Genomic DNA, 27,493 nt, shown 5'->3' on the forward strand with positions numbered 1-27,493 from the left:
GAAGATAAACAATAATGTTTTTATTACATATACTATATTACATCATACATAAGAGCAGACAGGAAATTGCAAGAAGGCCCCAGACAAATTCGAATAGTGTATTGCAGGAATGAGTCCTAAATTCAAGTCAAAAAATGAGTCCTGTTCTCTTGTCTCAAAGTCAATTGTTTTAATGGGTTTTGGTTAGATGACTGAAATCAAGTCTGGGGTTAACTCAAGCATAAGAGATTAGGGACATTACACATAAACACGGCCGTAGCTTTGTCGTGGTTGCGTTGTCATGAATACACTACTGGATGTCAAGCCTATAACAGCAATGTTTTTTTTTTTTTAACTTATTTTTATGGTTTTTCAAGCATTTCAGATGTTATTACATTGTATTATCAAAGAGCAGACAGGAAATGAGGAAGTGGTAGTCTGATATGTTTGTAGCCTTTAGCTTTGTGGTATGTCTCAACATTACAACATTACATTGAGCCAGTGAACACACCAGCCAGGGTGAGCACCTGGACCCCCACACTGCTCCCCGGATGTTAAGACTACATCAGGTTAAATGCAGTCTAAATGACACTGTGCTGTGTAACAGTAAAAAGTACATTTGAATACTCCATTTATTTCATAGTAATAGATTTAAGTTTATTAAAGGATGACATTTAATACATGTACAGTATTTCAGTTGCAGAGAAACAAAGAAAAGCAGACGTACACACAGGAGTATGCCATACAAAATGTAAAAGAAGCAGATGTAATGATGGGGAATGCATCTTGACTATAGTATTAGAATCCTCTATATTTACATAAATGTAACTTTACATTTGACTTTACTGTACTATAACTCTACCAAGACCTTGCTGAACAACCCACCCAGAAAGACGCTGTGGAAACCGAAATACACGTCTTGTCTTTTTAAGCAACACCCTCCATTATAAAAATGTTGTACTGGAGCGCCCTCTAGCGGCTTTCCCTTGACAAAGAAAAGGAAAGTTGAGGAGAGTGAGTAGATAAAAGTAAGGTAGGAAGGAGAAGTGAAGAAGCACTTAATACGAATGCCTGCACTGGTTCCTGCAGAGGTGACACTCTCTTGCACTTTATAGGATCTACACCTTCATTAGGTGGAAAAGGATGTTTACAACATAGTAATCACAGTTGGCTGGAGCACAGTGTCGAAGTTCATCCCCCCCCGTGCAGCAACGGTCACTTATTCCTCCATTGCTGGCCAGACCACCGAACAGGACACAGACTCGTGGGATTGGTCTAACTTTCGTCGGCCTGGAGCATCTTCTCGATCTCCTGATCCCACTGCTCGTCTCTGTTCTCTGACTCCGGCACCACCTCGTACTCCTGGAGCTCCTGCTGCAGCTCCTTCTCCCAGTCCGCTGTCTCTTCTGAATATACAAAAAAGGAAGACAATTATTTAGTACACAATTTAATAACACTGAATACAATCAATGTTGTTTTCCATTCTCTAAAGTGGCTTGATATAGGGACAGGGGGTGTTTCTCAATGTCGAGTGAATGTGAAGTGAAAGCCAAATGGTGTGCAATGGGAACAATTGATGATGATAATAGAAATGATCAACTTAAAATAAATAAGCATTTTAGCTCCTACATTGATATTGCCTAACAATAATATATGGTCTTAAAATGTGGACATCGAAATATCAATATTTTTCTGGTTTGTGATATTATTGTCATATCATTTTCTGAACTTAACACACTTTTCTAGCCGTTCTGTAAGGTTCCTTTACACACTAACATATTATATCAACATTAAAGATGGATGTAGCTACAATTCCAAGACCAATCATTTAGCCGCTGAGAGGGCTGATGCAGGGAGGTTTGTTACATGGGAGACGTAGGCTCCCTGAACTCTCTTCCCTTTCAAACAAACAAAACTATAGGTTACTTACGTAACCCCAGGTCTCAGAGTAACATGAAGTGAGATGTCTCACTATGGGATGCGCCTCATCGCGGAGCAAACAGAAGCATCAATCTCATTACGCCAATCCTGATTGGCTGGTGATCTTGACGTCAGCGTCAGGGAATCCACCCCCTATAAGTAGCTTGCGCCACAACGCATGCGTCATTCAAAATAAGCACCTCTTCTCGCTTCACCATAGCAAGGAGGGCCGTCTGGTGAGACATCTCACTTCATGTTACTCTGAGTGCTAGGGTTACGTAAGTAACCTATAGTTCTCATTCATAACACTCCGTTCGATGTCTCACTATGGGATATTGTAGCTCCCGTATTGCCAGACGAGCTTATCTCGAAAATCGCCAACCGATCAGAACTTTAACAGGTAGGACTGCGACTCAACCAGGTGCCCAGCACTGCTTGAGTCAACTGGGAGTAGAACGCCCAGACTGTTAAAAGGCGGACACAAGTGAGCGGCGAGGAACAGCTCGCCGCTTGCACCAATGTCTTGAATGGGAGACATCCTGGACAGAGCCCAGGATGCAGCCAGACCCTGAGTCAAGAGAAAACTCGCGAACCCGAGGGTGCCTGCGAGCTCTGACTCGTATAGGCCAAAGCAATTGCCTCCACAATCCAGTAGGAGAGCCGTTGCTTAGTAACGGGCTTGCCCTTGTGAGGGTTAGCCCAGGACACGAAGAGTTGGTCATTAAGACGAAGCTCTTTTGATCTGTCCATATATGTGTGTAAAGCCCGGACTGGACACAATAGATCCTGCTGCTGCTCCCCGGAGGAAACCAGCGGCGGAGGAAATGCCTCAATGTCAATTGGGGTACACGAACCCACCACCTTTGGTGTAAAGGCAGGGTTGGGCTTCAACAACACTCTCGTTTGCCCTGGGGCGAACTGAGTGCATGAGGGATGTACAGACAGTGCATGGATATCGCTGACCCGCTTGGCGGATGCCAGGGCCAGTAACAGCACTGTCTTGAGTGACGGATGTTTCATGTCAGCTCCCTCCAGGGGTTCAAATGGGGTCATTTTGAGTCCATTTAAAACCACTGCCAGGTCCCATCAGGGCACCAGCGACCTGGAGACAGGGAGGAGCCTGCGAGCTCCCTTCATAAAACGGCAAACCAAAGGATGTTGGCTAGCCGTCTTACCCTCAAAGCCCACATGGCATGCAGCAATAGCAGCCAGGTACACCTTGATCGTGGAGAAAGCTCTGTGTTTATCGATCAAGTCCTGTAGAAATGATAAAATCACCCCGACAGGACATTGAAAAGAGATGTGTCCTTCTTGAAGGCACCACTCCTCAAACACCCTCCACTTACAGTCGTAAAGAGACCTGGTGGAGGAAGCTCTCGCACTCTGAATAGTGTTTATCACCTTCTGAGGGAGTCCCACTGTATTCAGATTGTACCACTCACGGGTCAGGCCCATAGTGCCCCGTGCTCTGGGCGTGGGTAAAGGATCGCCCCCCCGCCTGAGACAATCTGTCCCTGCGTGGTGGGGGCTGCCATGACTGCCCGCACAACAGCTGATATATCTCCGCCAGCCCGTACGTTGCGGGCTAGGGTGGAAACATCAGATTAAGTGTGTGGCGTTGCTCCTTCACTCTGGCCAGAGTTGGGGGTAACAGAACCAGGGGGGGGAACGTGTACAGAGGACCCGGAGGTCGATCGTGTATGAGTGCGTCCCCGCCTAACGGTGCGTTTAAATCGTGCATTAAAGAGAACAGCTGTCATTGAGCATTTTTTCTTTATGCGAACAGATTTAACGCGGCTCCGCCGTAACGCACCCACAGCGGACTCACGATCCTTGGATGTGGAGTCCAGTCTGCATAGAGTGATGCACCTCTGGACAGTAGTTCTGTTTACACACGGCCTGCAGGTCCATGCTCAGACCGGGCGAAGCTGGTGTGCTATCGCCCGGGAGAGCAGCACTTGCCTCAGGCTTTGCAGCCTGAGCCGGTGACATGAAGGTGTCCTCTTCCTGTTCATCCGATTCGGACAGGAGGAACGCCAGGGCGTCCTCCTCTTCGTCCTCCTCGTAGTCAGGCCCGAGGACATCCTCCGCGGGTGAGACCATGGTGAGGTCTAACCGGGAGCCCCAGCTTGGTGGAGCGCGGGAAACCGTTCCCGCATGTCTTGCCGTCACCGGGTCTCAGCCTGCCAGGGCGCGGGATTCCGGTTCTATAGCCATAGCAGATAGTGAGCCCCAGACCGACACGGAGAGGGGCTCACTCTCTGTGGCGGACGCCCCCATGTCCTGACTGCCGGTCCGTGGACATGGGGGGGGTCCTGTTCCGACAGTGAAGCGGACGCAATGTCCGCATGAGCCGGGGTTGTCGATAGCGCCTCGGGCGTGTTCCAGCCCGAGGCAGGACGAACAGACCTGGTGTGTGTCTGTGCCCGAGATCTTCAACCCGCAGCCGCAGAGTCGAGCCACCGAGTCGAGCCACCGAGTCCCTGACTCCTCTGGTGTGAGGGAGAGGGGCGTCCATCTTGTTCGCCTCGTGGCGTGGAGAGGGCCCGCTCTCGACAGGTGGGACGGGAGAAAAGATAAAACCACCTTGTCCTTAATCCGGAGAAAAGGACAGTGTGGGTCTTTTATTCCCAGAGAATACTGACTGGTGTGGCAGTATGCTCCTTTTCAATCCTTTTCCCCTCCGTGGAGGCGAGAAAAGAAAAAACTTCCTCGTTACCGTGGTGTCGGTAGAGAGGGAGCGAGCTAGCAACAGGTGTGCTGCTAGCTTAAAAAAAATCGGACCTACCTTACTTTCCGGGGAAGAGAAGGGCGAGGTCGATTTTAATACTAACTGGCGTTAGTACTACCGTCTTCCTGCGAAGCAGAAGGAGTAGCCGGCGAGCGCCCGTCGACCGAAATGGGTATTTGGGTTCAGTGAAGCTTGCCCGGCTACTGTAGAGATGTGCTCTGAAGCGAGAAGAGGTGTTTGAATGACGCATGCGTCGTGGCGCAAGCTACTTATAGGGGGTGATTTCCCCTGACGTTGACGTCAAGAATCACCAGCCAATCAGGATTGGCGTAATGAGATTGATGCTTCCGTTTGCTCCGCGATGAGGCGCATCCCATATCCCATAGTGAGACATCGAACGGAGTGTTATGAATGAGAACTACTTATCAGCAGGTGCGCTGTTGTTCTCACACACACACACACACACACACACACACACACACACACACACACACACACACACACACACACACACACACACACACACACACACACACACACACACACACACACACACACACACACACACACACACACACACACACACACACACACACACACACACACACACACACACACACACACACACACACACACACACACACACACACACACACACACACACACCTCAACCCCACATAGATAATTATTCTTTAAAAACGTTATTGTTTAAATATTTTTTGCGAAAAGCATATATATTTGATAGTCTCCATATCCCAAGAACATCTTGCCGGCGCTTAAAAGTGTTCTTATCAAAATGTTAATAGCAATCGTTTAGTTCTCTGGTCCCTACGATAGTCTGCTGAAGGCCTTTCCTTTACACCGGTGCAGCTATGTTGCACACTGTTAAGCTGCACTAAATAAATGTTTTGCTATCAGCACCGGACTGTTGTAAAATGACATGTTAACACCCTGTGCTTATGTGCACTTTGACACTTGATGTTTCTCCACTCCTACAATTAAAACAGGTGTGTTGAGAAGAATGCATTGAAATAACAGTTTATACGGCTCCAAGAAAATATTATACGTTTCTACAACTCCTCGTTGTTCATTCCTCTCAATCTTTCACCTGCTACCTCTACCCTAAACACCGGGTAGCGACTGAATGTTTTTTTAAATACGCTAGTAGACATGCAGTTGCTCGATCCACAACTCCCAAAATGTGTGCGTCAAGAAGGGGAGACTCTGGGATTAAAGGGAGTTCATTAAACTCAACGTGATTGCCACAACATTTAATGCACCCAAACACATTTCTGATCCCACCTCATTCCCAAGTAACAGAAGAGAGCGTGGCCACAAATTGAGCACGCTACCAAAGCACTTCACAAGGGAGGGCAAAACTGACTGCTATATGGGCAAAAAGACAAACGCTGGGTTCACGAAAAAGTAGAACCCGTCCAATTATGACATGTTTTCTGGCTGACGCTTTTATCCAAAGCACCTTACCAAGTGCCCAAGGGCATGCCGAAATCTTCACTGAAGGGGTTTGGATTGAGCCGCTAACCCTAACCCCCCCTGCACCACTGATCATCGTGATTTAATTTAGATTACACAATGATTGTTAAGCTTCTACCACTAATACTTGGCTTAAACCTTACCATGACCTTTAAGTCATTACCATTATGCATAAAAGTCTTGTTGTCCCCCTGTTAATTGGGTGCCAGTTAACAGACAACATTTGTCTGAAGAACGCGTGGAGAATGTATTAATTAACACATGTATTGTAATGTATTAATGCACACAGTGGACCATACCATCCTCCTCCACCGCCTCGAGACCTACACCAGGGTGACGGACACGGCTCTTAAGTGGTTCTCAAGCTACCTCACTAACCGGAAGTACCACGTGTCTCTGGGGGGTTCCAGGTCTGACGACACCGCAGTGACATGCGGGGTCCCACAGGGCTCAGTGCTGGGGCCGATCCTGTTTTTAATCTATCTATTACCTCTGGGTCATATCATCAGACAACATAACATCAACTTCCACTGCTATGCCGACGACACTCAGGTCTACATCAAAACACAACCCAATACCACCACTATCCAAACACTAAACACCTGCCTGGAAGACATCTGCTCCTGGATCACCACCAACTACCTTCAGCTCAACAGCAGCAAGACGGAGGCAATCCTGATAGGCACCACCGACCAGCTTGCCAAGGCCGCCAACATCAGCCCCTCCCTTGATGGTCAGCTCATTCCTCTCTCCTCCGTTGTCACCAACCTCGGTGTAAGGTTTGACCTCACTCTGTCTTTCCAAGCCCACATCAAACATATCACCAAGACCTCCTTCTTTCACCTGAAAAACATTTCCCGACTGAAGCCCTCATTCTCAACTGATGACATCAAAAAACTGGTTCATGCACTCGTCTTCTCAAGACTAGACTATTGCAATGCACTCCTCTCTGGTCTCCCAGCCAAATCCATCAACTGCTTGCAACTTGTCCAGAACAGCACAGCCAGAGTTCTCACCGGTACAAAAAGGTCAGCACACATAACCCCCATACTTGCAAAACTACACTGGCTCCCAGTCCACTACAGGATCCAGTTTAAGGTTCTGCTCCTCACGTACAGAGCCCTGAATGGACAAAGCCCAAAATACCTCTGTGACCTCATTCATACCCAGACATCTACCCGCTCTCTCCGCTCCAGCCACGCTCCTCTTCTTTACATCCCCCGCACACGTCTCCGAACAATGGGAGACCGAGCCTTCTGCTCATTCGCCCCGCGCCTCTGGAACTCCCTCCCAGATCAGCTGAGATCTGCCCCTTCCACCGAGGTCTTCAATACCGGCCTTAAGACCCTCTTCTTTCGGCATGCCTTCCAATAAACTTTGAGCACGATACACCTGGAGTACTGCCATTTTTATCGCTATCTCCGACTTTTATTTTTGTACTCTATTTTATATTTTATTTTTTGATTTCTAATTATTATTACAATTATTTGTTTAATCTCTCAAAGTGTATCAGTATCCCTTGTTGTGAAGCACTTCGAGATTTGTCTTGGCAGGTGAGAAGCGCTATATAAATTAAATATATTATTATTATTATTAATGCCAACCATCGAGGGACTGGGGGCTGTCCTTCTTGTCCAGCACCAGCTGCTCCATGTCTTTCCGCAGGTCCTCCTGGTCGATGCCGGTCGAGTCGAAAGCGTCGCTCACAAACTCGGACACCCCGGGACTCATCGACATCTCCTCCTCTTCCTCGTGTGCTGGCTGAGAGTAAGAGAAGACAACCCACTGTACTACTTTGTTAAGTTTTAAAATGATGGAAGAACGTATCATTATATGCATTTTGGTATTGTAAAATGTTACAAACCCAGACATGTTTTTATTTGAGTAGTCTTACCTCCTGTGTGTTTTTGATGGAAACTGGTGGAGTTTTCGGTCTGGCGTTGTCTGCAAAACACAACACAGTGCTGTTAAATGTGGTGTGTCACCAGATGCCTCTCTGAGGAACGCTTTAGCAAAAATGTCATTAACACTAATGACTAGCTGAATATGCGTAAATAGTCAATGGATGGAAACGACTGAAGATTTCTTATTCTCATGACTTACTCTAATACACACAAACCTCCTTAACATAATTCTTTGCCATACCACACCGAATCAATTGTAGTTTTGTACGCCTCTAGGCATCCAATCAGATCTCTATCTGCTTTCCCAAGAGTATAACAAAAACTCCCAGCACACATTAACGCAGAAATCCACGCGCTGATATTAATCAAACAAGAACACATGCAACCGAAATGTTTGCGGTAACCAATCTGTGAAGTCAAAGCAGAATATTCTATTTGACCACATACACTGTTTTGAAGTTCAAACAAATGTGTGCTAGTTAACACAACAAAGGAGTGCAATAAGTGTGCGCCTTGGGCAGGAATTCATTTTCTATTAGCCACATTTGAACTGGTATTCATAAGCGAATACATTGTGGTGAGAATGTGCGCACCACAGCATACCTCGTGTCTTATGTACATATTTGGATGCTAGCTATGTTTACTTCGGGTTAACATTCTACCCAGTGACTTGTAAAATGTTAGTCAAAGGCGCAACTACCTGAACATGCCACTATTTTTCATCAACTTGTCTAACAACTAGATGCGGAGTACTGATAGAAGTGCTGCGGAGGAAATCAGGTTCATGCATGGGAGCATGTTTGAAGTACTGAACACTTTGTACAAATAGCTATGATAGGCCAAGACGAGACACCACTTAAAAAGGGACACCTCAAACAAGTGTCTTTCCTGTAGTGATATTTATTGCTCAAGATTGCTTTGTTGTTGGTGCTAAAAATGTTACTCTTAATGTGGTGCTCAAAACAACATATTCAAAAACACAACTTCAATGTGCCTGAACCGAAATCATGACCCCAGTAACTCAAGATAATCCCCTAACCTTGTTGTTCTTTCTACCAGACTACACCCTGCATGAAGCTGCACAGAAGGAAGTGTGTACGTCCTCATGGAGAAGAGGTTCTCCTGAGCTAGCTTACATTACAGAGAGGGGGAAGTTGTTAATGTTGATATCTCGCTGTTCAGAGCCCCAAACCCATAATTAGCAGATTGCTTACTTTTGCGCGGTGAAGTGGTAGAAAGAAAATAGTTCCTAGTTGTTAAGATGTATATTTTGTGCCCACTACTTTCATTATATTAGAGAGAGGGCAGACATCTGTAAGTTTAGAATTGGGTATTTTTCAGGGCGGGACTTTTTAAATGTTTTATTGTGCCAGTTTTTTACATTTTATAATAGTTTATTTTATTTGCATATTGACTGGATAGTGTGCCATTTCATTTGTGTTTTACAACTGCTGTATTCATCTGCCTGTATTGTTTGCGTTCATTTTTTGTAACCTTGTTCAGGCTGCCGTCTTGGCCAGGTCGCTCTTGAAAAAGAGATTTTAATCTCAATGAGACTTTTACCTGGTTAAATAAAAGATATATATATTAAACACTGACGAAAACACAATGCATATAAATGTTATTGAGTCTAATGCTGATAAATCCCTACAGGGAGAGCAAACAATTCCAGGCGTACAGCTATTTGGGAGCAGCTCCGGGGTCAGTGTGAATGAGCTATAGGATGACAGGCATACCTGTTAAGACGACGTCCTCAGGTGAGACCCCGGCCCCTCGGTCCTCACCGTCCTTCTGCTGCTGCTGCGCTGCCAGCGCTGTGAGCTGGGCCGACTGTTTGACCAGAGACACCCGGTAGAAATAATTCCTCCAGAAAGCCTCCTCCTTCACACTGTCAGACACAAACAAATCCATTTTATTAGTATTCAGTACTTTTGTATAATGAGATTCCAGTAGTAGCTGCATAGTATTGTTACCAACTTATGTGATGAACATTTCCAAACACTCCAGAGCATTATAAAGTCCAAATATGTAAATCTATTGAAAAAAGACAAATGTTATAATTGTTCTAAATTTCAAACATGTTTTGATCAAATAAATCAATGCTTATTTGTTGACGTTTAGACTTTCAATAAAAGCATTTTCATCAAAAAAAGTTTGCTCTTCCACTTGCTGTACGAATCATGCCCCTGTATTTAAGGGAACTCTAGAGTCAATCTAACAGCACCATATATACTTTTTATATCACCTTAATAACTAAAAATGATTCTTTCTTATTGTGACATCACATATTATGAAAACAGACATTTGAGATTCAATTAGCACACAATACAAACATATGTTCCGAGGAGAAAAGCACAAGGGTGGAAGAATACTGACTGTTTCGGCACCAGGTCGAAGCGCATGCGGTTGAGCAGCTGGTCTTCCTCCAGCATCACTGCAGCCATGGGATACATCTGCTCCATCTCGAAGTGGAACTGAACTCCAGCGGGAGGGTCGCGCAGGAAGTTCCTCTTGTCCTAGAAATCAGCAGCAAGGGAGATCAGTTTGCACAGAGTATTAGATACGTATGCAGATTTCCCCTCTGTGGGACGAATAAAGGCATTCTGAAATATAGAGGGATACTATCACGGACACAAGTGTATTTTCTTACAGCGGACAAAGCGAGGATCTGCTGCTGGATTGTCTCCTCCTCATTGTAGCCGACCCAGGGAGGCACCGCTGCATCTAGACACAAACATCAGCACACACAACTTTAGTTATGTACAAAGTACATAAACCCTGTGACATGACAACAGTTCCGTGACTCACTAGTCTTTCAGTTGGAATCATGTACACACCGGGATCGGTGGTAACAGAAGCTGTTTTACTTTAAAGTGGACCTATTATGCGATATTGGAATAATACATTGTAGGGCCATACCTATGTCTGTGAAGTTGTTTGCTTAAAATACCAAACAGATCACCCATTGTAGCCATGCCCATACTGCTCACACCCCTCTTTTGCAGCCCTGTTCCAAACAGGCTGATTCTGCTTTAAATTGAACGTCTGCTGCTAGCCATATGGAATGCCATTTACGCCAATATTAAATAAATAAATAATTAAATACATATATATATATATATATAAATATGCCTATGAAATAAATAAATGAGGCAATACATATGTATACATGTACATTTAAATACACATTTATTAATTTCAAGAGACTTGTATTTCATAATGACACATTTATTTATTTCAGGGGACTTGTATTTCATAATGACACATTTCCATTCCTTATATGCAAATGAACGGGGCGTGGTTAGCTCACAGATCCAGACCAAAGCAACAGCACCACAACACTGACTCAATAGCTCTTGTTTCACACTCCAGTACTCTTAAGTGGTTTGCAAACTGCCAATAAACCAAACCGGTTCCGGTTCAAGAACCGTTCTTGTGCTTAACTGGTTCTTCTCTGGTTCTGAGTCCAGAGCCAGTTCCGGGCTACAGCCTGATTTAGCTCTGGTTCTTCCTGTTTCAGCCGCAGCGGAGCCGCTGGCTCTAAACACACAAAACCGGTTCTTAGCTGACCCCTCTTGGCTGCCCGGCAAGAACCAAGAACCACGCTCACGTCGGAAGGGGGCTAGATTAACCTGAGCCATAATAACAGTTTATGGCGAGTACGGAAAATGAAAGTTGTAACAAGCAGTAGCGCTGAGCAAAGTGACTAGAATGCAACCACACACTTATAAAAAAATAACACACTTTATAAAGTCAGGTAACACTAACCAGGCTTCATGTGATTCTGTTTATTTGTACCTTACTTTGACCATGCGTTCACTGTCATTGATCATTGTGGAGAGAGGCAGACCTTTTGTGTTGTATTATAGCAGCTATCAGATGGAATCCATACATGGGCTGCACAGGTTGTGCTGTCGGACTATCACAAGTAGAATCATAATGAAAAGGTAAAATGTGCCTGTAGAAAACGGCTTATGCCCCTGTGATGCTCCTGTGATGCCCCTGTGGGTTCATCAGTGGAGAGGGTGTGGCTGTCCTGTCTTGGCTGCATTGATCGCACTGATTGCAGTAACTCAGGGCACCTGGGTCTGGTGCTCTCCAGCTATTTTAAAGCCTCTCTGCTCCGGTCTGTGGTCTCTCTCTGCTTTTCCCTACAGGCCCCCGGGTTTGTTGAGTATATGTTGTTGTTACTTTAGTTGCTTTACTTTGTGCACCTCAACACTCTCACACATACACATTCATGCAACCCTCACCCTGCATTTACACTACTGATACCACTGACGTCCACACCTCATGCCTTACTTATTGTTGCACTTCATTTAATTTGGATTGTTTCCTTTAAATAAACATATTTTGTTAACCGTCGACATGGCGTGTCTCCTTTTTGTCGTGGCCTTTTGAGCCGGGTCATAACAAATGGGGGCTCGTCCTACGGGTTATTTGGTTAAAAGTTTGTGTAGTGCTCAGAGCACATGGTGTCATTTGAGCAGCTAATTAGTTGAGGTGGTCCAGCTGTGTGCTGGCTCGGCGCTGCTATTTGGGGGACACATCATGTTTTTTGGGTTTCAGGAAGCTTTAGTGTTTGACATGGCGTCAGGTTGTGTGTGCCAATCAGAAGGTAAGATGTTGCTGCTTGTTGCGCTTTTGTAAAGAGTTTTCCCCGCTAGGCTTAAGCGGCGTTTCCCCTTGGGTTGCGTCTGTTTGTTTTTTTCATAGTGTTGTGGCGACGTGGTTAGTGTCAGCTGTTTTCGGACAGCTGTCTCGGGGGCACGTCCGCGTGAGTTCTTGGTGTTACCTGCGTGCAGGTCGCTCCATAACTCCGCCGGGTTCCAGTGCGTAATTACCCACCGCCAGCCACATGGAGACTAGGGGAGATTAGGAAGATTTTGTTTAGGCAGTTAGGGGGAAGTTCTCTGTTGGGTTAATCTTATGCCCATGCGTGTTGGCAGTTCAATACTTTGCTTTCTGATTGGCTATTATGGCTTCTTTGTCAGCGTTTGTGGATGCGCCCTCAGTGTCTTTCTTAGATGGTTGCCAGAAGGCGCAGATGGTCGAAATAGCAGAGCACTATGACATTGCTGTTGTGGGGAGCAAGCGGAAACATGACATTAAAACTGTCATCGTGTCATCTTTGTTTGAGCAGGGGGTGCTGCAGAAGAGTGAGGCTGGTGCGGCAGGGTTCGTGCCGGTAGTGGTTCAGACAGCTGGTTTGACGTTCGAGCAGCAAAAGGAGCTTTTGGACATGCAGTTTGATCAGGAGAGGTCGCAGTTGGAGTTGGAGCAGGAGAAGTTGAGGTTGTAGATGAGGGGTCAGCAGCGGGAGGTAGAGAAGCGTTTAGAGGTGGAGAAGATGCTGGAGGTGGAAAAGATGAAATGTGAGGTGGAACATGCTAGATTACGGCTGATGGGAGAGGGCACGTTTTCTCCAGGGGAGGTTGGTGGTGATAGGTCGGCATCTACTGGGAAGAGACCAAGGGGTAGACCTAGGACCAGGTGGAGGGATTATATCTCTTCGCTGGCATGGGAGCGCCTTGGGACCCCCCAGTTAGAGCTGGTTGATGTCGCCAGGGAAAAGGAAGTTTGGGGCTCTCTGCTGGAACTGCTACCCCCGCGACCCGACCACGGATAAGCGGGAGAAGATGGATGGATGGAATGGAAATGTGGCATTATGAAATAAGTCTCTTGAAATAAATAAATGTGTATTTAAATGTACATGACACATATTTATTGCCTCATTTATTTATTTCATAGGCATATTTATATATATATATATCTATTTAATTGTGGCTTAAATGGCATTCCACATAGCCACGCCCCTTTATAGCGTCACGCAGCTTTCCCCTGCTACTGCTAGAGACAGATTTCTACCGGGAGATCTTAAACGCTGCTGTGATTAAATGCCATGTTATGCTCCAAACCAGTTCAAGCTTCATTTCTGAAACAGTATGGAGCTCAAACCTTTCTCTCTCGCAGGGTTTACCACAAGGACATTACGCAGGGCTGCCAACCTTTGAGTTCAGCTTGGAGCGAGATTTTTTGTGTGTGTACAGTGTTACAAAAGTATTGAACATGGACAAACTAGGGTTTCCCATTAATGTACCGGGCGCTACAGTGGAATACGCACATACACAGTGCACCCGCGACTCTAATGAGGGCTCGATAATCAGCTCACAGCATATCAAATGGCATATAGGTGTAAGCAGAGGTAAAGTGATATTTTATGGGGGGGACCTCACCCGGGGGCATGCTCCACCGGGACGATTTTTATTAAAATATTGAAGTAAAAAGCATCAATCTGGTGCACTTTCTTTTTCTTTATGGATATTTTACAAATCACTCACCTTTTAAACTGTATTGTTGTTTTACTGTCATATAGTATTTCATAACTGTTTTTCATTTATTCTCATAAATGGTGACCAAACCGTTTGAAACCCACTGAGATAACTAGACTAAAGTTAACTATCTAAACAGAGTCCCTTACCTCACTGAGCTGTAGTTATCTCTCAGTCTGACAGCAGAGAGCTCTCCCTCTCATTGTTTGAGAAACAGCTTCTAATATCCGTTAAGCTAACCAGGTGCTAACAACAACAATGCAAATAGTGAGTTTGGTAGAAATACACTGTATAATAGTAAAGTTATTGAAGATGATGCCATAGTTATTGAAGATGTTACATTATAAATATTCCCCAATATTATTCAAAAGCATATTCTTCCAAACTCTCTGCTGTAGTATGACCACCAGGAGACTATTGATGTGTGTGGTGAGTTTGGTAGTAATAAGCTGTATAATAGTGATTGAATATTATTGTATTCTTTTTTTTCGGAGTTGCACTTTGCAGACGGTCCCTGAGCACTCGTTTCTTCTCGGGCTGCAGATAGAGACCAATGTAACGTGTCCAGCTCGGAGGACGGCGCGTATTGGCTTTGTTTGATCAAAATGTGATTGTAGTTCATTGTCAACCTTACCACGGTACTTAGGAGACGTCATTTGTGTCTGAATAACGTGTTGTTCATGAGTTATTGATCCGTGAAATCTGAATCTCCCAATATCGTTCCAACTTTACTGAACTAAGCCAGAAGACCGTCTCATTTCGTAGACCGCTCGGTTTGCTGTTCCTTCACTTTATTTTTATATTTATATACATTTATTTTGGACGAAAACTTAGCGTGAGGAAAGGCAAGTGTGGCGTGAGATATGGGTTAATTGCGTGACTCTCACGCTCAATGCGTGAGGGTTGGCAGCCCTGCGTTACACATTCTTAGCCATAGAAGCCCGGCTCCGCATCTTAGAAAGTAACTCAGCTAAAGTAAAGCCCATGTTAGCATGTGCGGACCGGCAAAATGTAGCTCCTCTTAGCCGTCCCCCGGCAACTCCCGAGCAGCAGGGAGGCTGGGTGACTGTTCAGAAGGGGCATAACGCGAAACCCGCAGGTCCCCACCAACCCGTTCACGTATCTAACAGATATTCCCCACTCAGCGAGACACCCGCTGAGAAGCCAACTCTGGTTATTGGTAGCTCTATTATGAGACACGTGAATTTAGAGACCGAAGCCTCCACAGTCACATGCATTCCGGGGGCCAGAGCGGGCGACGTTGAGGCGCATCTTAAACTGCTGGCTAAAGATAAACGTAAATACAGTAGGATTGTTATTCACGTCGGTGGTAATGATGTTCGTTTACGCCAATCAGAATGCACAAAACTTAATGTGGAGTCGGTGTGTAGTTATGCTAAAACAATGTCGGACACCGTAATCTTCTCTGGTCCCCTCCCCAATCTGATCAATGATGACATGTATAGCCGCATGTCATCATTTCAGCGCTGGTTGTCTTGGTGGTGCCCAGCAAACAATGTGGGCTTCGTAAATAATTGGACAGCCTTCTGGGGAAAACCTGGTCTGATTAAGAGAGACGGCATTCACCCTACTTTGAAAGGTGCAGATCTCATTTCGGCAAACATTTCAGGGCTTTGTGGACGTAATCCATGACAAACTGGAGTTGAGACCAGGAGGCAGAGTCGCAGTCTTACACGCTTCTCTGCGCTCTCTCCTAGGCAGTCACCCATAGGAATCCCGAACCCAATAAAATACCCAATATTAGCGGTGTGTGTGTCTGCCCAAGGACAATTTAAGGTAAAACCTAATAGAGGTGTCATACATAATAACCTAATAAAAGTAAATGTAACAACTACTACAGTGCAACAAAACAGGAAGATTAAATGTGGTCTCTTAAACATAAGATCTCTAGCATCTAAAGCAATATTGGTAAATGATTTAATATCAGATTATAATATTGATATATGCTGTCTCACTGAAACTTGGTTGAGACATGAAGAATATGTCAGCATAAATGAGGCCACTCCACCCAGCCATGTCAACACTCATATTGCTCGAGGCACGGGCCGAGGAGGTGGAGTTGCAGCAATCTTTGACTCAAGTTTACTTATCAATACTAAACCAAAATGTAATTATACCTCTTTTGAAAGCCTCGTTTTTAGTCTTACGCATTCGACCTGGAAAACTTTGCAGCCAATCTTATTTGTTACAGTGTATCGTGCACCAGGTCCTTATTCAGAATTCTTATCAGAATTCTCTGAGTTTTTATCAACTTTGGTTCTTAAAACAGACAAAGTAATTATCGTAGGTGACTTTAATATTCATGTTGACGATGATAAAAATAGCCTTACTGTTGCATTTAACTCTATATTAGATTCTGTTGGTTTCTGTCAGAGTGTAAATAAACCAACCCACTGTTATAATCACACTCTCGACCTTGTTCTGACTTATGGTATTGAAATTGAGCAACTATAGTCGAACCGCATAATCCTGCTTTATCCGACCATTTCTTAGTAACTTTTGAAGTACTGTTACTAGACTACAAAGCATTAGTCAAAAGCTCTTGCAGCAGAAACCTATCTGTTAGTGCTATAGCCACATTTAAGGAAGAGATACAACCAATACTTAACTCGATAGCATGTCTGCATGTAAGGGAGGAAACTTATACAAAATGTACACCACCCAAATTGATCATGTTGTTGATAGTGCTATAGATGCGCTGCGAATAAAATTAGACTCTGTTGCTCCTTTGAAAAAGAAGAAAATAAAACAACATAGATTAGCTCCATGGCATAATGCCGAAACCCGCAAAATAAAGCAAAAGTCTAGACAACTTGAAAGGATATGGCGTTCCACTAAACTTGAAGAATCTCGTTTAATTTGGCATATTACTCTCAATGAATATAAGAAAGCACTGCGTAAAGCGAGAGCAGCCTACTACTCTTCATTAATAGATGAGAATAAGAATAATGCAAGATTTCTTTTCAGCACTGTAGCCAGGCTGACAGAGAGCCACAGCTCCATTGAGCCTTCTATTCCCTTAGCACTCAGTAGTAATGATTGTATGTGCTTTTTTAACGATAAAATTGTTACTCTTAGAAACAAAATTAATGACCTCTTGCCTTCGACCAGTATAGTGTTATCAACAGCTCCCGGAATCGTAAGTTCTAATATTACACTAGATAGTAAACTAGAATGCTTTTCAGCCATTAACCTTGAACAATTACATTCAATGATTCTCTCTTCTAAACCATCAACGTGCATGTTAGACCCAATTCCAACTAAGCTGTTGAAGGAAGTTTTTCCATTAATTAGCACTTCTTTATTAAATATTATGAATATGTCTTTATTATCAGGCTATGTTCCACAATCATTCAAAGTAGCAGTGATAAAACCGCTTCTTAAAAAGCACAACCTCGATCCAGAGGTTTTAGCCAACTATAGACCTATTTCTAATCTTCCGTTCCTCTCAAAAATTCTTGAGAAAGCGGTCGCAAAACAGTTGTGTGATTACTTAAAAAACAATGATTTATTTGAAGATTTTCAGTCTGGCTTTAGAACACATCATAGCACAGAGACAGCTCTGGTTAAAGTCACAAATGATATTCTAATAGCCTCAGACAAGGGACTTGTCTCTATTCTTGTTTTGCTCGATCTTAGTGCTGCATTTGATACTATCGACCATGATATCCTATTGCAAAGACTAGAGCACTTAGTTGGCATACAGGGAACTACTTTAGGCTGGTTTAGGTCCTATCTATCTGAACGCTCTCAGTTTGTACGTGTTAACGATGAATCTTCCACGCAAACCAAAGTTAGCCATGGAGTGCCACAGGGCTCAGTGCTCGGACCTATTTTGTTCACATTATATATGCTTCCGTTAGGCAATATTATAAGGAATCATTCTGTAAACTTTCATTGTTATGCGGATGATACTCAACTATATTTATCAATCAAGCCTGATGAAATTAATCATCTAAATAAAATTCAAGACTGCCTTAAGGACTTAAAAACGTGGATGACCTTAAACTTTTTGATGTTAAACACGACCAAAACTGAAGTTATTGTACTTGGCCCGAAGAATCTACGAAACAAATTATCTAAAGACATACTAACTATGGATGGCATTAATTTGGCCTCCAGTGAGACTGTAAGGAATCTTGGTGTTATATTTGATCAGGATTTATCCTTTAACGCCCACATAAAATCAATTTCAAGGACCGCCTACTTCCATCTACGTAACATTGCAAAAATCAGGCATATCTTGCCTCAAAACGATGCAGAGAAACTAGTCCATGCATTTGTTACTTCTAGGCTGGATTATTGTAACTCTTTATTATCAGGGAGTACTAAGAAGTCAATCAAGTCGCTTCAGCTGATTCAAAATGCTGCGGCTCGTGTACTAACCAGAGTTAGGAAAAGGGACCACATTACTCCTGTTCTGGCTGCCTTACACTGGCTCCCTATCGAACACAGGATAGAATTTAAAATTCTTCTTCTCGCCTACAAAGCCCTTAATGGGCAGGCGCCATCTTACCTTAAAGAACTCATTATACCCTACTGTCCTACTAGGGCATTGCGTTCCAAGAATGCAGGGTTGTTGGTTGTTCCTAGAATCTTTAAAAGTACAATGGGAGCCAGAGCCTTTTCTTATCAAGCTCCACATTTGTGGAATCAGCTTCCAGTTTGTGTTCGGGCGGCAGACACCCTATCCGTTTTTAAGAGTGCGCTTAAGACCTTCCTTTTTGATAAAGCTTATAGTTAGGGCTGATTAGATTCAGCCCCTAGTTTTGCTGATATAGGCTTAGTTTGTCGGGGGACATCTTACTTCTTCCTTCTCTCTGTCTATACCCGTGTACACTCATGTTCCGATTAACCCAGCTTCCCCAAATGTCTTTCTTTTTGGTGTCTATATACGTTGGGATCCGGAGTCATGGATGATCCTGCGGTCCTGTGTCCTGGATCGCGAGCGCTGGATCTTGAGTCGTGGCTGTGGTCCTGGATCATAGGTCCTCGATGGATATCCTCGTGGATTCATCTTCCTATTATACACACATGCATTTCCAAACATTTGGACTACCTATGTTGCAAATGTATTATCTTTTCAATTTACACACGGCATCTATTGCACGTCTGTCCGTCCTGGGAGAGGGATCCCTCCTCTGTTGCTCTCCCTGAGGTTTCTCCCATTTTTCCCTTTAAACTGGGTTTTCTTTGGAAGTTTTTCCTTGTACGATGTGAGGGTCTAAGGACAGAGGGTGTCGTATTGTCATACTGATATTCTGTACACACTGTGAAGACCACTGAGACAAATGTAACATTTGTGATATTGGGCTATATAAATAAACATTGATTGATTGATTGATTCTCTCCAGTAGCCTACAGCGTTAGCTCCATGGTTAGCTCTGAGTGTTAGCATGCTTGCTAATGTAAACACACACAGCATATTACTCTCAAAACACGCTGCGTATTGTTCTTGACGTGTGCCGGAGAATATAGGTTTGAACGTGTCACGTGTGCCGGAGACGATATGTTGGGACGTGTCGAACAAGCAGATCCAGAAAATTCTTGATCTGGTTGTTAGCACCCCCCTTTTTTCTTTTTATTTAGAGATGTGGGTACGGAGGAAAAGAGAGAGTTTTGTTTTCTGACACTTTTGAGACATCAAAAAGTGCATTTTGCATAATAGGTCCCCTTTAAGTTATTTAAACTGATAATGTACATTTACTGACAGACGGCAGATGTGAAGATTTCCACATTTTGTATCAATAAGGTCTGACAAGATTGCAATTTGAATAAACATTTGTATCTTTCAGTAGTGGTTTTTTTGTCGGGGAAAAAAGAAGAAGCAATAATAGCTCTTATGGCATGTTATGGTATAAGCTTGCACACCAGACAAAGCATTCAGTGGTGTACTCGTATGTTACATGTTTAGATAATTTGCCATCATCTTATTAAATATGAAGTCAGTCCCATGCTCCTATCACATGTTTGTCCCACACTCTTGAACTGTGTTTGCAGCCGAGTTCCTACACCTTCTGGACTGCCTCAACCTAACACAACATGTTGATGTCCCCACACACACACACACACACACACTAGGGGACACACACTGGACCTTGTAATCACAAACTCTGCCCCCATTAATAAACTATCAGTTTACGATCTAGGTGTGTCGGATCACAAGGCCATCTCAATGGAGCTGCCACTGCTGCTACCCCACAAATCCGTTTCAGAAATCTGAAAAACATCAACCCGGACACCATGACCTCGGATCTCCAGCATCTCTCCACAATAACTCCTACATCAGTAAATGAATCTGTGGATTTTTACAATACATCTCTGAGCAGTCTCCTGGATCTCCACGCCCCTGTCAAAACTAGAACAGTCACTTTCTCACGGTCAGCCCCCTGGTACACCTGCGAGCTGAGGAAAATGAAGACAGCGGGGCGTGTCCTTGAGCGGCGCTTCAAGGCTTCAGGCCTCTCTGTTCACAGACAGGCATACCGGGACCACCAAAATGCCTACGCAAAGTCCCTCAGAGACACACGGTCAAAATTCTACTCCGCCATCATCAACAATAGCCCTGGCAACTCCAAGCTACTTTTTTACACCATAAACCAGGGGTCGGCAACAGGCGGACCGCGGTCCGGATCCGGACCCAGACGCCGACCTATACGGACCCGGAGCTATAATCAATACATTAATAGGGGATTTTTCCAATAGAGTCTGTCTGCAGACCGCAGCAAGGAGGCGTTTCCTATAGGGGCGTTTCCTATAGGGGCGTTTCCTATAGTGAACGACGGGAGCCGGCTCTCGCCCGCGAACGAGACGTTTTTTGTTTTGTTTTTGCGGAGGGATCTAGATCGGCATGAAGGCACATTATGCAATGTGCAATGTGGACATTATCCCGCTTATTACACATGGCCACATTCTCAACAAAGTAACGACATGACTCCCAATAATAATTGAAATGCAAATAATTTATATTAAACATGTAATTTTTACTTTTGAATACTTTAGTACAAAGGATGTCTTGAATAATTTAAGTGATATATGTGTACACATATAAATAATTAGTTAAAACAGCGCTACATTTGATTTAATTAAAAAGGTATAATATGTGGTAAACTGTAGAGCCCTTTGGGAGCCGAAAGAGCCGGCTCTTCTTGGTGAGCCAAATGATCCGGCTCAGCAAGAAGAGCCGGAATTCCCATCACTAGAACAATGACTTCTTCTGCGAGGATTTATAAAAGCAGCTGGATAAAAAAAGTTAGGAAACGCCCCTATAGGAAACGCCTCCTTGCTGCGGTCTGCAGACAGACCCATCTCGATTTTTCGGCGCCTCCCGCTTTTTTAACACTGATTTTGGTGACTTGTGTAATTCATGGAGAACCGAAGAGTTTTCGTTTTGGGGGTGGGGGGGAGGGAGTCAGTCCGACAGACGGACAACTTCTCACTTCAAAAAAGAAGAAGAAATCTAGACCGCAAAAATAATTAAACAAGTGAGTACCTGTTTTTCCTGGCCAAGGACAGGTTCATGAACACAACACGAGCGTAACGTGTCTTCACGTGGTATATGTCTCGTCTGAAAGGAGTGCTGACAGAGAGCACCGGAACGCCGCTCCAGCCCTTAAAATATTGCAGTACCCATAAGGAGCCGTACACATGCCGCAGTGTTTGCGTGGCTGTGTCTTTAGTTGTAAGCACAGTGGCGATCTGTTGTTATTAGCATCTGGTTAGCTAGCTATGCTAACGAATTTAAAGAGCTTTTCTCCAACCAGGTGGAAGAGAGCTCTCTCCTGAGAGGCTCAAATAACCTCAGCTCAGTGAGGTTAAGGCACACCTTGATATGATCATTATAGTTATTAATGAGACTAAATGAAAAACAGGTATAAAATACTATATGACAGCAACAAAAAAGTTGTTAAAAATAACAAGAATAGAGTTTAAAAGGGGAGTGATTTGTAAAATATCCAAAAAGGAAAATATGCTACAGTTCTGTTTCATATGGGTGTTGAGAGATGTATCCATATATCTCTTAATGTTGCTCTCAAAGTGCACCACATTGATGCATTTAACTTCAATATTTAAACATTACACATATCCACAGTATTTAAGTAATGTTAATTGACAATAAATATTGTTGTTTTTGAATTGTACTTTCTTTATTTGATTGGCAGTCAGTTGTTGATTACATGCAGACGTTGATAAAGCTACAGGTCACTTCAATATATATCACACTAATTCATGAAGCAACTTAGACATTTTGATGTTCCGGACCTTTGCACGGGGAGATTTTCTCTAACTGGACCTCGTTGCATTTTAGTTGAAGACCCCTGCCATAAACCATCTCCTCAAACCTCAGACTCCGCTACACAAAGACACCACAGAGGAGCAGTGTGATAATTTCATCACATTTTTCAAGAAAAAGGTAGAGACCATCCACTCTCTCCTCTCAAACTCCGCTGCTCTGCTAGTCCTGACCATCAACCCCCAGCCTGGACCGACCCAGCCTCTTTGCTGCTTCACTAACATCTCGCAGCATGAAGTTGAGGCCATCATCAAAAAGATGAAACCCTCCACCTGTGCCCTGGACCCCTTTCCCACAGCTTTGGTTAAATCGAACATTGGTGCCATAAGTCCGCTGATCACTTCAGTGATAAACCAGTCCATCCAGTCTGGTCATGTTCCACCACCATTAAAAGCTGCTGTCATCAAACCACTCCTCAAAAAACCCACTTTAGACCCTGAAGTCCTAGCCAATTACAGACCCATCTCCAACCTGCCATTCCTATCCAAGGTACTGGAGAAAGTAGTTGCCATTCAGATCCAGGAACATCTAACACTGAATAAACTCTTTGAAAAATTCCAGTCTGGTTTCCGCCAGGGCCACAGTACAGAAACTGCCTTAGTCAGGGTGACCAATGACCTGCTGATGACAGCTGACACCGGATCTCCATCTCTCCTCATCCTCCTGGATCTAACTGCAGCATTTGATACCGTCGACCATGACATCCTACTCCACCGTCTTCACACTACAATTGGACTCTCTGATTCTGCCTTAAACTGGTTCACCTCCTATCTCACCGGGAGGACTGAGCACGTCACCTTGGGAGCGGCTAAATCAAGAACTCACTCTGTGACTTGCGGTGTCCCCCAAGGATCAGTCCTTGGCCCCACCCTTTTCACCATATACATATCCCCCCTTGGTCTTGTCATCAGCCGGCATGGAATATCTTTCCATTGCTATGCTGATGACACACAGCTCTACATCAGAGCAAACCCAACCCCCTCTGCACCTCTGCCATCATCCACAATAACCACATGCCTGGAGGAGATAAAGGTGTGGATGAAGCACAACTTCCTCCAGCTAAACAGCTCCAAGACTGAAGCCATTCTTATTGGCACTCCACATCAGGTCCGTTCATCTGCCATCACCAGCATCACCTTCTCCGGTCAGAACATTCCACTCTCAACAACGGTTACCAATCTGGGAGTTAAAATGGATCCTCATCTGACCTTTGAGGCCCACATCAAGCAAATATGCAAGACCTCTTTCTACCACCTGAGAAATATTGCGAAACTCCGCCCCACACTCAGTCTGCCAGATGCTGAAAAGCTTGTCCACACCTTTGTCTCCTCCAGGCTGGACTACTGTAACGCACTTCTCATTGGGATTCCTAGCAAGAACATCCAGAAGCTGCAATACATCCAAAACACAGCTGCTAGGATCCTGATGAGAGTGCGGAAGTACGAACACATCACACCCATCCTCAAATCACTGCACTGGCTCCCGGTCTCACTCAGGATTGACTACAAAATCACCCTCTTCACTCATCAGTGCATATATGGAAATGCTCCCGGCTCCTACATCAAGGAATTGCTCACCCCACAAACCTCCACGAGGAACCTACGTTCAGTAAAGGCAAACCTCCTCATCCCACCAAGGACAAAACTGAAGACCATGGGAGACCGAGCCTTCTGCTCCGCTGCTCCGAGATTGTGGAATGCCCTCCCAAACCAGCTGAGGACACCACAGACTGTGGAGGCTTTCAAAAAAGGCCTAAAAACGCATCTTTTTAGAATAGCCTTTAACTAGATTTTTAAATCCCCCACATTATGCCATGCGGGCATGAATGTCACAGCTTTTATTATGTTGTTTTAATTGTTTTTTATTGTTGTTTTGTTTCACCCTTTTTAATTTTTAATTTTGTAGCACTTTGAGTTTTGTTTACGCAAATGAAAAGTGCGCTTATAAATAAAATATATTATTATTATTATTATTGTGTGAGCCAAAGAAACTCATATGTTCATGTAAGTTTTGACTATATTCCTGGAGCAAATATGGATTTTGGGAATTTTTTATTTAACCTGAGGATAGCAGCCTAGAGCAAAGTGCACCGTTTAAAACGTAGTAACACCTTAGCTAGTTGTTTCTAGTTAGCTCTGTGTGGGATGTAACTTGAGCCTGCTAATTGAAGGCGTATTGTGGCGCAGTGGATAGAGCCTTGGTGTAGGGATCAGGGGGTCACAGGTTCAAACCCCACTGCAGTCAGCATGTCGTTGTGTCCCTGGGCAAGACACTTCACACTGTATGTATGTGACAAATTAAAGTGAGTGTCTGCCAATGATATGTTAAACGTTTGTTTCCATCTGCACATGACATAGTGAATAAGCCTGAGCAGATAACCCCTATAGTGAGGTTAAAAAACGACATTTTAGTGTAATCATCAAAATAAGCTTCCCTTTTACTTCACACATTACTGTTACTCTTTGATGTATCACTATTTCCCCCCGAAGAGCTAGAATTCCAAGACATTTGCATTGTGTTTCCCCAACAAACCATGACATGCTAATCGAGTGGATACATTGATGCTGGTTTGCCTTGAAAGTCAAGGGGCTCTTTCACAGAAGATAAATCCATGTGGAAGAGATTCCTTTGTTAGCTTATTCATATATAAGATTCTTGCCTGTTAAATCTGGTTTTACCTGATTTTTTGGACTTGTTCTCTTGGACGAACTTCTCCTGCTCTTTTTGAAAGTCTCCTAGGAAAGTCTGCAAATACACAAGTGTAACAAACGGATGCACATTAAATGTAGGTTAAGGATTGGGGGGGGGGGGGGGGTGATATTATGTAGGGAATAACACAATATATGTTTCTAATCACCATCGCTGTGTCAACTTCCACAATTTAAATATTGTAACAATGCATGAAACGACATGATTCTGTTCATAGTCGTTATTTGGTCTAAAATGTGCCATGCCGTTAACTAGTGCAGACTAGTGTATTTTGGATTATTGCAGAAAACAAGATGTTTGGTAAACTAACGTTTAGGATATTTACATATTTTGTTCAGCAGGAATATCTCCAGGTTTCAGGACTCATTCCCGCACCATTAAATAAAATAAGGTTGGAAATAGTTTCCTTTCATTTGATTCTACAATCAATTGGTTGTTTTTAGCAGTATGCTGAAGCAGCAGAAAGGCAGAGCTGAGTACACTTAAATATCTGCTCCTGCTGTTTATATTGTGCAGCGCTTTATCATGTTAAAGAGGTCACGATCATGCTTTTTGGGTTCTCCCTCTCCTGTGCTGTGTTTTATAGTTTTGTGTGCATGTACATGGTCTGCAATGTCTAACATCCCTGTGTTCCCTCCAGAGGGAGTTTCTCCCCCCCCCCCCCCTGCCTGAAACACCTCCATTGGACTCCTTTGTTTACTTCTTTAACATAGTGACATCACTGTAATACTCGTGCTTCTATTGGCTAGCGCTCCAACACATTGTACGTGATAGGCGATTGACCAATCACAACAGATCAGCTAACCAATCAGAGCAGACTGGGCTCTGGTTTCAGACAGAGGGTGAAAAGAGGTGCTGCAGCAACAATGAAGAGCTTTACACATTTCACAGCAAACATAAACCTGAAAATGAGCATAACAGGCCCCATTTAAGCAAGTTGCTGTACTTGACAACAAGTAACCCCTTCCACAAAGTTGTGTTCTACATGCTTTTAAACTTGTCAAACTAGAAACAACTGCAACATGCCTTGTCTATGATGCCGTCGATCTTCCCCTCTTCCACACTCTTCTTGATGGTCTGAGCCGTCCCCACCACAGACTCCGAGATCTTCTTGGTGGCACTGGAGGCAAAACTGAAGATGTAATCTTCACGAAGAGAAATTAAATTAGAAGTTAGCATGGGTGTCAAAATCATCATCCTGTGGGGCTATTGCTAAAAAAATATCAACAACAACAACAACAACAACAACAACAACAACAAGACACATAAGTAAGACAGATACCTCCTTAGGTAGGGAGGTATTTTGAGCTTTACACCACTTATTATTTGCTTCTATTTTGTTTTTTTGTATTAATATTTCTCTATATTTTAATGTTAGAATAGTACTTTTTTATTATTATTATTATAACTATTTAATATTATATAATTATTTTTGGGTGGTTTTTCTTACAATAGATCTTCTTTAACTGTGTGCATGTATGCACTACATAGTATACATACATGTGTAAACCTACTTGGCAATAAACCTGATTCTGATATGTTGCTGCTGTGTATTGGGGCTTAAAGAACGGTGACATTTAACTGGTTTACTTTGTGTTTTAAATACATTATATGAAGGGTTAACATTGAACACATAACCGTTGTATAACTTAATTTCTGTATGACGTGTTAAAACAGACTGACAGATAACAGGCACGGGACATAACCAACAAATGTTCGAGCTAATTACCTAGCTTAATCGCAAACACAGCAATGAAACGTATGTATTTCTCACCGCTGAGTCCTTTTTCGTGCACAGAGTCTTCTTGGTTGGCCTCTGGTTGTCCATGGTCAGCTGCTTGCTGTTTGTTTACTTCGTTTTGTGCCTCCACCACCTTTTCTTCCTGCTCCACTGCCAGGGCTTCTTGGTCGTCCGACGTCTTGCTGTACGTCTGGTTATCCAACCCCAACCACGACCCGAAACCTTTAAACATGTTGGTCGAATAAAGCGACCGTGAAGCTTAAAGATAAGAACAACAACACTCAGAAAAAAAGGAGGATTCTTGACTTTATGCAGCCAGGAACTAAACCGACAGGTTTTCTTCTTCTCTGTTTTCTTTGATTCTTTGTA

At 43.7% G+C, this 27,493-nt stretch overlaps 1 protein-coding gene across 2 annotated transcripts; it reads right to left on the reverse strand.

Moving 5' to 3' along the window:
* syap1 (synapse associated protein 1) lies at positions 1-27,474 on the reverse strand. 2 transcript variants are annotated; one of them, XM_034109996.2, is made up of 9 exons: positions 27,158-27,474; positions 26,410-26,528; positions 25,353-25,419; positions 10,679-10,752; positions 10,405-10,544; positions 9,765-9,916; positions 8,019-8,068; positions 7,729-7,885; positions 1-1,385 (listed from the first exon to the last, which is right to left on the reverse strand). In XM_034109996.2, the coding sequence occupies exons 1-9, from the start codon at positions 27,354-27,356 to the stop codon at positions 1,255-1,257; spliced, it is 1,089 nt and encodes a 362-aa protein (XP_033965887.1). In that variant the 5' UTR covers positions 27,357-27,474; the 3' UTR covers positions 1-1,254. The 2 variants fall into 2 exon arrangements, with proteins under 2 accessions (XP_033965887.1, XP_033965879.1); XM_034109988.2 differs by having other exon boundaries at positions 7,729-7,909.
* Positions 27,475-27,493: the final 19 nt, after the last annotated feature.

This window comes from Pseudochaenichthys georgianus, chromosome 3, assembly GCF_902827115.2.
Source record: "Pseudochaenichthys georgianus chromosome 3, fPseGeo1.2, whole genome shotgun sequence".
Taxonomy (NCBI): Eukaryota; Metazoa; Chordata; class Actinopteri; order Perciformes; family Channichthyidae; genus Pseudochaenichthys; species Pseudochaenichthys georgianus.

Excerpts from the sequence above, each read along its gene's own strand:
- syap1 (XM_034109988.2), bottom strand. The coding sequence starts at position 27,356 with ATGTTTAAAGGTTTCGGGTCGTGGTTGGGGTTGGATAACCAGACGTAC. Across the intron at positions 9,917-10,404 it reads TTCGACCTGGTGCCGAAACA|TGTGAAGGAGGAGGCTTTCT; the intron begins GTCAGTATTCTT and ends TGTGTCTGACAG. Across the intron at positions 1,386-7,728 it reads CAGCCCCCAGTCCCTCGATG|AAGAGACAGCGGACTGGGAG; the intron begins GTTGGCATTAAT and ends TTGTATATTCAG.